This window comes from Balaenoptera borealis (genome assembly GCF_965194805.1).
Source record: "Balaenoptera borealis genome assembly, chromosome: X".
In the NCBI taxonomy this organism is placed as follows: domain Eukaryota; kingdom Metazoa; phylum Chordata; class Mammalia; order Artiodactyla; family Balaenopteridae; genus Balaenoptera; species Balaenoptera borealis.
In genome coordinates, this window is record NC_138881.1 from 11,151,966 (window position 1) to 11,163,372 (window position 11,407).

At 43.9% G+C, this 11,407-nt stretch overlaps 1 protein-coding gene across 6 annotated transcripts in view; it reads left to right on the forward strand.

Annotated features, from left to right (window-relative positions):
• OFD1 (OFD1 centriole and centriolar satellite protein) overlaps nt 1-11,395 on the forward strand; it is a 63,034-nt gene extending 51,639 nt beyond the window's left edge. For 5 of the 6 annotated variants that reach the window (XM_082375509.1, XM_082375505.1, XM_082375508.1 and 2 more), the window contains 5 exons: nt 6,342-6,461; nt 9,286-9,518; nt 10,201-10,359; nt 10,893-10,960; nt 11,254-11,395. In XM_082375509.1, the coding sequence (XP_082231635.1) occupies nt 6,342-6,461; nt 9,286-9,518; nt 10,201-10,359; nt 10,893-10,960; nt 11,254-11,296 (623 nt within the window). In that variant the 3' untranslated portion in view covers nt 11,297-11,395. The remainder of the gene's footprint in view (nt 1-6,341; nt 6,462-9,285; nt 9,519-10,200; nt 10,360-10,892; nt 10,961-11,253) is intronic. The other variant, XM_082375507.1, reaches the window with a different exon arrangement.
• Nucleotides 11,396-11,407: the final 12 nt, after the last annotated feature.

An 11,407-nucleotide genomic window follows, 5' to 3' on the forward strand; every position in this document is an offset into this window, starting at 1 on the left:
TTTGGAGATTAAGCCCTTGTTAGTCACATCACTTGCAAATATTTTCTCCCATTCTGAGGGTTGTCTTTTCGTCTGGTTTATGATATCCTTTGATGTGCAAAAGCTTATAAGTTTGATTAGGTCCCATTTGTTTGTTTTTGTTTTTATTTCTGTTGCCTTGGGAGACTGACCTAAAAAATAGTTACGATTTATGTCAGAAAATGTTTTCCCTAGGATTTTTCCTAGGATTTTTATGGTGTCATGTCTTATGTTTAAATCTTTAACCCATTTTGAGTTTATTTTTGTGTATGGTGAGATGGTGTGTTCTAAATTCATTAATTTACATGCAGCTGTCCAACTTTCCCAACGTCACTTGCTGAAGAGACCGTCTTTTTCCCATTGTATATTCTTTCCTTCTTTGTCGAAGATTGACCATAAGTGTATGGGTTTGTTTCTGGGCTCTGTTCTGTTTCATTGATCCACATGTCTGTTTTTGTGCCAGTACTATTCTGTTTTGATTACTGTAGCCTTGTAGTATTGTCTGAAGTCTGGGAGGGAAATGCCTCCTGCCTTGTTTTTTTGCCTCAGGATTGCTTTGGCAATTCTGGGTCTTTTATGGTTCAATATAAATTTTAGGATTATTTGTTCTAGTTCTGTGAAAAATGTCATGGGTCATTTGATAGGGATCACATTAAATCTGTAGGTTGCTTGGGGTAATATGGCCATTTTAACAACCTTCTTCCAATCCAAGAGCATGGGATATCTTTCTGTTTCTTTGAATCCTCTTTAATTTCCTTATTTATGTTTTGTAGTTCTCAGTGTATAAGTCTTTCACCTCCTTGGTTATGTTTATTCCTCAGTTTTTTTGTTTTTTGGGTTCTGGTGCAATTTTAAAAGGTATTGTTTTTTTACATTCCCGTTCTGTTATTTCATTGTTAGTGTAAAGAAATGCAACAGATTTCCGAATGTTAATCTTGTATCCTGCTACTTAGCTGAATTCATGTATTAGATCTAGTAGTTTTTGTGTGGAGTCCTTAGGGTGTTCTATATATTGAATATAGTGTCATGTCATCTGCATATAGTGACCATTGTACCTCTTCGCTTCCAATTTGGATATCTTTTGTTTCTTTGTCTTGTATGATTGCTGTGGCTAGGACTTTCAGTACTGTGTTGCATAGAAGGGGTGAGAGTGGGCATCCTTGAGTTGTTCCAGATTTTAGCAGGAAGGCTTTCAGCTTTTCACTGTTGAGTATTACATTGGCTGTGGGTTTGTCATCAATAGCTTTTATTATGTTGAGACATGCTCCCTCTATACCCACTTTGGTGAGAGTTTTTGTCATGAACGGATGTTGAATTTTGTCAGATGCTTTTTCTGCATCTATTGAGATGACCATGTGGTTTTTGTCTTTTGTTTATGTGGTGTATCACATTGATTGATTTGCATATGTTGAACCATCCTTGTGAAGTTGGGATGAATCCCACTTGGTCGTGGTGTATGATCTTTTTTATGTGTTGTTGGATTCGGTTTGCTAATAGTTTGTTGAGGATTTTTGCATCTGCATGCATCAAAGATATTGGCCTGTAATTTTCCTTCTTGGTAGTGTCTTTGTCTGGTTTAGGTGTCAGGGTGATGGTGGCTTCATAGAATGTCTTTGGGAGTGTTCCCTCCTCAAGTTTTTGGAAGAGTTTGAGAAGAATCAGTATAAGTTCTTCTTTGTATGTTTGGTAGAATTTGCGTGTGAAGCCATCTGGTCCTGGACTTTTGTTTGTAGGGAGTTTTTTGACTACGGATTCTATTTCACTTCTAGTGATTGGTCTGTTCAAATTATTTATTGCTTCTTGATTCCATTTTGGTGGGCTGCATGTTTCTAGAAAGTTGTCCATTTCTTCTACATTGTTGAATTTGTTGGCATATAATTGTTCATAGTATTGTCTTATGGTTTTTTGTATTTCTGAAGTATCAGCTGAGATTTCTCCTTTTTCATTTTTTAATTTTGTTTATTTGGATTCTCTCTCTCCTCTTCTTGGTGAGCCTGGCCAGAGGTATGTTAATTTTGTTTACCCTTTCAAAGAACCAGCTCTTGTTTTTACTGATTTTTTTCTATTGTTTTTTAAATCTCTATTTTATTAATTTCCTCCCTGATCTTTATTACTTCCTTCCTTCTGCTGACTTTCGGTTTTGTTTGTTCTTTTTCTAATTCTTTTAGGTGGTATATTAGGTTATTTGAGATTTTTTTTTGTTTTTTGAGGAAAGCCTGTATCGCTATGAACTTCCCTCCAAGAACTGCTTTTGCTATGTTCCATAGATTTTGTATGGTTGTGTTTTCATTGCCATTTGTCTCAAGGTATTTTTTAATTTTTCTTTTTTTTTTTTAAATATTCATTTATTAATTTATTTGGTTGCGCGAAGTCTTGGTTGTGGCATGTGGCATCTTTGTTGCTGCGTGTGGGATTTCATTGCAGCGTGTGGGATCTTCGTTGCAGCATATGGGATCTTTAGTTGCGGCATGTGGGATCTAGTTCCCTGACCAGGGATCGAACCCAGGCCCCCTGCATTGGGCACGCGGAGTCTTAACCACTGCGCCACCAGGGAAGTCCCTAATTTTCTTTTTGATTTCCTCATTGACCCATTGGTTTTTTAGTAACATGTTGTTTAGTCTCTGTGTAATCGTTCTTTTCTCATTTCTTTTTCTGTGCTTGATTTCTAGTTTCATGCTGTTGTGGTCAGAGAAGATGCTTGAAATAATTTCTGTATGCTTAAATTTGTTGAGGTTAGTTTTGTGCCCTAGTATGTGGTCAACCTTAGAGAATGGTCCATGTGCACTTGAAAAGAATGCATATTCTGTTCTTTTTCTTGGATGTAGTGTCCTGAAAATATCAATTAATTCTAACTTTTCTACTGTATCATTTAGGACCTCTGTTGCCTTATTGATCTTGTCTAGAAGATCTGTCCATTGATGTTAGTGTGTGTTAAAATCTCCTACTACTATTGTATTCCCATCAATTTCTCCCTTTATGTCGGTTAGTATTTGTTTTATGTATTTGGGTGCTCCTGTATTACGTGCATATATGTTGATGCGTGTAAAAGCCTCTTCTTGTATTGATCCTTTTACCATTATATAGTGTCCTTTTTATATTTCTTTATGACCTTTGTTTTAAAGTCTATTTTGTCTGTTATGAGTATTGCAACTGCTGCTTTCTTGTCATTTCCGTTTGCATGATATCTTTTTCCATCCACTCACTTTCCATCTATGTGTGTCCTTTGCCCTAAGGTGGGTCTCTTGTAGGCAGCATATTGTAGGCTCTTGTTTTTTAATCCAGTCTGCCACTCTGTTTTTTTTTTTAATTAATTAATTTATTTGGTAGTGCTGGGTCTTAGTTGCAGCACATTGGCTCCTTAGTTGCAGCAGGTGGGCTTCTTAGGTGCAGCATGCATGTGGGATCTAGTTCCCTGACTAGGGATTGAACCCGGGCCCCCTGCATTGGGAGCACGGAGTCTTAACCACTGCGCCACCAGGGAAGTCCTGTGTCTTTTTATTGGAGCATTCAGTCCATTGACATTTAAGGTAATTATTGGTACATATGTATTTATTGCCATTTTAAATCTTGTTTTCCAGTTGATTCTGTGTTTCTTCTTTGTTCCTTTCTTTTTGTGGTTTGAGGATTTCCTTTTATGCTTGTGTTTTCTTTCTGGTTTTTGTGAATCTGTTGTATGCTTTTGACTTGCAGTTGCCCTGTTTTTCAAGTATGTGAACCCTTTCCTGTATCTGCTTGTTTTAGACTGATAGTCATATAGGCCCAAACACATTTTTAAAAGAAGTCTACATTTTCTTACTTTCCTTCCCCACCTTTTACGGTTTTGATGTCCTTTTTTTTAACATCTTCATGTTTATCCTTTTGCTGTTCCTTGTTTTATCGTTGCTTTCACAAATTGGTTTTTGTTTTTTTCTTTTTGATCTATATACTGGCTAATTTAAGTGATTTACTTTCCAATAGTGATTTCGTCCTTCCTGTATCTTTTTGTTTCTTTTCTATTTAGAGAAGACCTTTCAATATTTCTTTTCAGATAGGTTTAGTATTGCTGTTTTCTTTTCATTTTTACTTGTCTGAGAAATTCTTTATTTCTCCTCCTCTTCTAAATGATAATCTTGCTGGGTAGAGTATTCTAGGTTGCAGATTTTCCCATTTCAAGACTCTGAATATATTTTGCCACTCACTTCTGGCCTGCAGCATTTCTTTAGAAAAATCAGCTGATAGCCTTATCAACTTATCAACTGGGAGGGTTCCCTTTTAATTAACTCTTTGTTTTTCTTTTGCTGCCTTTAGAATCCTCTCTTTAACTTTTGCCATGTTTATTATAATATGTCTTGGTATAGGTCTCTTTGGGTTTACCTTGTTTGGGACTCTCTGTACTTCCTGTATCTGGATATCTGTTTCTTTAGGTTTGGCAAGTTTCCAGCCATAGTTTCTTCAAATACATTTTCTATCCCCTTTTCTCTTTCTTCTCCTTCTGGAATCCCCATTATGGGGAGATTGACCTGCTTTGTATTATCCCATTGGTCTCTTACATCGCTTTCTTTTTTTTTCATTTGGTTTTCTGTCTGCTGTTTTGATTGTGTAATTTCCATTATTCTGTCTTCCAGATCACTTATTGTTTCTTCTGCATTATTCATTCTGGTATTCATTGCCTTTAGCTCACCTTTAGTCTTGGCAAATGAATTTTCTAATTTTTCTTAGCTCCTGCTTATAGTTTCTAGTTCCTTTTTATAGTTATCCACATTTCTGTTGATAGCCTTTCTTAATTCCTTCAGTATTTTCTTTTCTTTTCTTTTCTTTTTTAACTCAGTGTCTGTTAGACTGAAGAGGTCTGTTTCATTGTTTGTTCTTTCAGGGGAATTCTCTTGGTCTTTTTATCTGGGAGTGGTCCCTCTGCTTCTGCATTTTACTTATATTTCTCTTACTCTGAATTTAGGAGAAACAGTTATCATCTACTGTGGTCTTGGAGCGCTATTTATATGCAAAAGCGTCCCTGCGTAGCTTGTGTGAGTTTAGTATTTTTTTTTGCGTGAGGGCCGTTTTTGGTTTGGATGCTTACCGTCTCTTTCCTCAGTGTGTGCTGGTTGTTATCCCTGTGATAGGGGTGTGCAGGTGTGCGGCCCATGCATCCTACCACGAGGGCAGGGGCAGTGGTTGGTGCCCGGTTGTGGGATCCTCGGCAGTGGCAGCGGTTGCACCTGACCCCAGAGCTTGTGTAAGCGGTGCCCTGCCACCTGAGAGTGCGCATGGAGAGAGAAGCTCCTATGGTGGTCCCGCTCCTCTCCTTGCACGTCCCCCAGCAACGGCGCCTTGCCTATCTGGCCGTCCCAGGCTTCTTCCCGTACTCCCTCAGTTGTGGCACACCACACCCTAGCGCCCTCAGGCTGTCTCCCCGGTTCTGACCTCTGAAGCCTGAGCCTCAGCACCTAGCCCCCACCCACCCCAGCAGGGTGAGGGGTGCCGGGTGGCGGCACCAACCGTCTGTGCAGGTCTCTGTCTGTTTTGCCCTCTGCAACCGGGTTGCTGCGCTCTCCTCCAAGTCTTCGAAGCTCCCCCTCTTTGCCAGCTGATCTCCCCACCAGTGAGGGGACTTGCCAGGGTGCGGAAACCTTTCCTTTTCGCAGCTCCTTCCCGCAGGTGCAGGTCCTGTCCCGATTCCTTTCTCTCTCTTTCTCTTTTTTTTTTCTTTATTATTTTATCCTACCCACTCACCTGGCGTTTTCCTCACCCTTTTGGAAGTCTGAGGTCCTCTGCCAGTGTTCAGTCGATGTTTTGTGAGAATCGTTCCACGTGTAGATGTATTTTTGATGTATTAGTGGGAGAAGGTGAGCTCCATGTCCTCCTCCTCCACCATCTTGATCCGATCCCCCAGGAAGTCTTTGTATTTGTATATTAACCTATTGTCTGCCTTGTGAGCTTCATCCTCAAGTCTGAGTGTATAGTATTTTGAACAGGTAAACGAAAGGGCTTAGTATGTTTTACCACATCTTTGTAACCAACTTCATTAACTTTGTTAAATCATTGATATTTAAATAGAATTCAAATGATTATCTGCCAAGCCAGGTGAATTCTTCTGTCACTGGATTGATTTTCCTACTGGGTAACAAATTGAATTTGTAAATGAATCTCCTAAGAATGCTTTGAGAAACAGATACATTGGCAAGTGGCTAGGATGACTTCCTAGAATCCTGTAAGGAAAGAGCTGGCCCAGTTGCTCTGTCTGAAACTTAAGTGCTCAGCAAGGAGTTATCCCCACCCTCCCTTCTCTTGCTGCTGCTGCTGCTGCTGTTAAGGACTCATGGGAGACTCGTTTGCACCTCATGTAGATGCAGGGAACGTGCCGAGGCAGTTTGAGATGGACGGCCTCCATCCTGCTGGCAACATGCCTCATGTGGAAGGTGCTGCAGCCCCTGTGCCTGCCAGACCTGTCTCCTATCAGTACCCAAGTAAGTTTTTCTTTAACTAACGGGATATGTTAATAATAATATTTAATATTATTTTTCTTTCTGTCTCTTTGCTTCCTTCATGCCTTAAAAATTAGGAAAGTTAACCCTTTATATTTCAGTCTTCAGAAAAGCTGATGATATTGGAGGAAAAGTGATCATCAGACTTCACTTGTCTGGCCCACTTTGTCTCTCCCCTTCCCTTCTCCAGACTCCCCCCTTCCCTTCTCCAGACTCCCCGCTTCCCTTATCAGCATGTGGAGGGGGAGATGGGAGCTTTGGTTCAGGGCTTGGCCAATAGCCAGGTCCTTTTCTCCTTGGACCAAAGTGCTGAAGCCTTATACTGGCAATTCCTCAAGTAAAACCACCTACTAGTCATTTGCAAACGTTGGAAGAACATCATCCCCCAAACCTATGTAAAGCCTCTTGTAAGCAGTTTGTTTGAAGTCACAGTACTCAGGAATATGTGAGTTGCTGACAGAAGCAAGAGATTTTTGAGAGGGTTGATTTTGCTGATGCCAGCGTAAATCATTCTGGAAAGCACTCTTTCAGGGCAAGTTGATCAAGAGCTTTTTCTGTGCTGGGCACTTTCATGGGGGCTGGGAATTTAGCAGTGAACCAGCCCAAGTCTCTGCTTCACGGAGCTTCTAGTGGAAGGGTGGGACGGTCAGCAAGCCATCACCAAGGACCTCCAGTCAGATGGGTACTGAGTAGGGATGGTGGCCACCCGAGAGCAAACCTGATGGGCAGCCGTCTGGCAGAGATGGGAATAAAAATAATAGAATAAGGGAAACCAACTGAGTAGATAGGCGTTCTGCCTCTGAGATGGAATGGAGATTATAATAATGGCTTTTAAAATATTATTAAGTAGTGTGGCTACATTTTGATCATTAAGAAATTCTCTGCTGTTCATTTCACCTCTGCATCTGGGCCCAAAGAGAAATGAAAAGGCTGAAACTTGGTATCTTTGAGGTGCCCAGTGGAAAAGCTTCCTTTTTTTTTTCACTCTTATGTCCAAAGAGGTTTTTGTCCAAGAGGTTTTTGTCTGCCACTCTGCAGCCACAAAGTATACCCCACGGCCAAGAAGGAGCCCTTTTTTCTTCCTTCTTTAACTTTTTGAATTGACACCAAACAGCATTCCTATCTGAGATCACGAGAAAGCGACACCATTTGGGAGCGACCCTTCTCCCCCAGCAAGGAGGCAGAAGGGTGCGTTTCTGCCTGTGGAAATGACCAGCTGCCGCCTCTGGTGTTCAAGTTCATGGCCAGGGTCAAGGGACAGAGAAGACTGTTACCTCTCTCCTATTAGGAAAGCTAGCTCAGTTCTGTTGGTGATGTAGAACAGGGCATGGCAAAGAGGTTCAAAGTCCTCTGGTGAGTCTCCGAGTTTGTCTGTTTCTCAGCATTGTTTAGGGGGGAGGAAATGAGGTTGCAGGCCGGAGCTGGAGGAGAAGGGTCAGCGTAGTCATCAGCGGGATTGGCATGTAATGAAACCTGTGAGGCGCAGGGACTTGTGCTCTGGGCTCTAGGGAGTCGACAGATAATTAAAGCATGGGCCTCGCCTGGAAGGAGTAGAAGTAGTAAAAAGATACACAGGGTTTTGGACGAGGCGGGCACAGAATACCGTGTGAATATGGCGCTGGAGAGGCTCCCTGTCCCTGTGGGGACACGTAGGTGCGCTTGGGCTGGGGCTTGCGGGGTAGGTAGGGTTTTGTGGGAGAGGTGGCGGGGGAGGGAGCGCGTCAGCTCGAGGAGCCCGCGGACGCGAGGGTGGGAGCAGGCAAGAGCAGCTGGAGTCGGGGGTCGGTGAGCGTGCTGGTGCAGGTTTAGGGTGTTTCAGGTGCAGGCGTGGTGGTGATGGGGGGGAAGTCAGTGCAGAAAGAAAAAGGCAGGGTGTCGGGGCCCAGGCTGCCGTGGGTGTGGACCCTGCCAGAGCAGAGACGGCGCACAGCAAATCCTGGCCTTCAGGGAGTGGCTGGTGCTAACGAAGCGGGGTGGCTTGAAGGCCGAGCGACTGGTGTCAGGGAGAGCGTAGCCTCCGGTATTAGAGCTGTGCAGGAGATGGTGGTCAGGACCCTCGCTGCAGCAGCGGGAGCAGGAGGCAGAAGCCGTAAGCCCTGGTGGCCCTGTGGACAGAGCGTAGAAAGAGCACAGTGAAAGGGACAGGAATGCAGATGGCAGGGCAGTGCCCCGCCGACAGCATGGATGTGAGGCCTGGGCGAGAGGTCAGGATGAGAGAAAACGTGTGGGCAGGATCAGGACGGAGGTGGGAACCAAAACCCCAGGGAGGGGTCAGCCCGGAGGAAGTGGGGTGACGGCAAGGTGGCCCGAGCGGGGAAGCGGGGAGGGTGGTGGTTTCGTCGTGCTCCGGGCCCAAGAGACTCGAGTGCCTCTTTGGGAGTGGGTGGCGGGTGGGGAGCGACAAAAGTGCTGTGGAAATAAATGGGGACGAATGTCTGCATCAGAATCCTAAGGATGGGGCGGGCTTGGAAACCAGTGCAGAGGCAGAAATGCAGGGCTCGCCTTGGCAAGGATGGAGGAGGGAGGAGATGGGGGCGGAGGGGGAGGACAGTGGATGTCGTGGTGCTGAGGATGACCTGGGCTCATCTCAGTGAGGTGAGAGGTGGGCGGGGCTTGCTGCCGGGAGTGGGTCTGGAGCCTCGAAGGCCGTGAGGGGGGAGCAGTTGCTCAAAGCAGGTGCACAGAGGCGGCCGAGAATCACGCGGTCTCCCTGGGGCTTGGCAAGGCCCCTGCCAAAGCTGATTCCGCGTTTGTTTGAAAAATCTGCTGCTGGAAGCTGTTGATTCTTTATTTTCTGTCCCGTTAGGTGTAGATCAGAAACCACTTGGAGAACAGGAGGAAGAAGAAACAATACGGGAACAACAAGCAAAGGAACGAAGTCAGGCAGAAGAGCAGAGGCAGAGCGGGTGGCAAGAAGCTCTGGAAAGGGAACGGCAAGAAGTAGAAAAGCTGGACCAGGAAAGGGTGAGGATGCCCAGTGAGTTCTCTGTCCTAGCTGCTTCGTGGCCCCCCTGCAGCAAGCGCCGTGCTCTCGGGAGGGTGAGTCCTTTGTGTGTCCTGAAGTCCTAGGAGCGGCAGAGAAGTGAACAAGCCCCTGGTGGCCTCCGACCCTCTTCTTTGCTGGAGAGCACTGAGGACGGCTGCAGGGCACGCAGGCCTCGTGCCTTTCCTGGTCCAGGGTAGCATGGCCAGCCCCGTTCACGTGCATCCTCATCTGGTCCTGAAAACAGGCTCGTAAACGAGGAGGACCTTGTTTTGCTGTTGATCTTCTCGTTGTAAATGAGGTTGAAAGGAGAGACTCCCAGGGTTGGCTAGCTGGGACTCAGGGAACCCCGGGGAGGTGGCTTCCGGGGCGCCCCTGCCCTCCGCCTTTGGTGCTCTTCTGGCCCTGATTCTGGTCCCAGGTGGATGACTCGGACCACTTCGCCTGCCTGCTGAGGCTTATGTGAATTAATCTTCCGTGTGGAAGGTCCTTGGCCTCCTGGTTAATCTGGGCTACAGCACGGGACAGTTGAGGCAGATTAATCCCTTCCTTCATTGAGATGACAAGTTTTTGTCCCCCTTTGATAGTAGCAATGACTTCAATTAAAAAAAGAAACAGTTCTCTGGCATGCAGGTTGTACTTAAAGGCTCAGGATTATATTACTGTGTATTTTTCAACCCTTAGAAGTTTTAAAAGATGTCATTGTATATTTCTTATTTTGGTCCTCACCTATTTCAGAGGCTACTTGAAGAATCATTGAAGATGGAAATGGAAAAAGAATTCGAAATGAGCATTCAGGAAACGAAAGACAAATCTAAATCTGTCTGTAGTGAAAATCTTTTAGAGAAGTACATGAAGATCCTCCAACAGGGTCAAGACCAGGACACCACAGATAAGGTGCCTGTGCTGTGGACGGGTGTCTGTGGGTGCGGGTGCCGAGGGCTTCTGTGGTTTACTTGAAACCTGGGGGATAAGGATCTGCCTTCTCCACTGGGGACAAAGGTAAAAGCATAGAAAGTCCAGAGTTCACATTGGAGCCGCAGTACACTCCTGACAAAATGTCATCCCTTTGGCTTGGGTAAAAGATTGAAGAGATTTTGATTTGTCAAAGTTTGTGAAAGTTGGGATGTCTCTTATTATTTTAAGAACAAGAAATAAATGTAATGAAAGCCCTATGAACGAATACTGAATGCATTAGTCCTAAGATAGTAATATTTTATGTAAGTCTAAAGTACTATGGGTGTTGAGAATGCCTTCCAGGTAGTTTATTCTGATGTGCTTGCTAAATGTCATGTTTAAAAGTCACTGCTTTTTTAGACTCTTAAATTACATATATATTTCAAAAATAGTTCTTAGAGAAATCATAAAGTGTTTAATAAAATGAATCCACATCTAATTGCAAAATTCTTCTCCCCGCTCCTTTGTGTCAGAGTTCAAAAAAGGTGGTCATAGAGGGCTCACACGTGGACACACTGCCATCTAGTGACAAAGATGAAAGGTATGGCGTCCCCTACGTTGTGTTCTTGTGCAAACCATTATCCTATTGCTGCTTTTGTCAGCCAGGGAAAGGTTTAGATATTTGAGTCTGCCTTTAAGAAACTGAATCAGTCAAAATGACTGACTTCAAAAAAAAAAAAATCTATTGCATTTTGTAACCTGTGAAATTGCTACTGATGCAGATCATAAGCAAGGGCAGAAACCCCACAGGGAAGGAGAGCATGACAGAGATCCCTGAATAAACTTAACAAGAATTTAACAAATTTTTAAATTTTTTGTCTTTCCCTAATTTAGTTTGACAGGCTTTTCTCACGAGGAACCAGATGACACTTGGTAACCGTGTTTTTGCTGCGCAGCTTCTTACTCAGATATCGTAACTAAAGGCCTATGATTTCTCTGTGATAAGACAAAATTCTCAATAAAAAATCATGTGTGATCCAGTGTGATT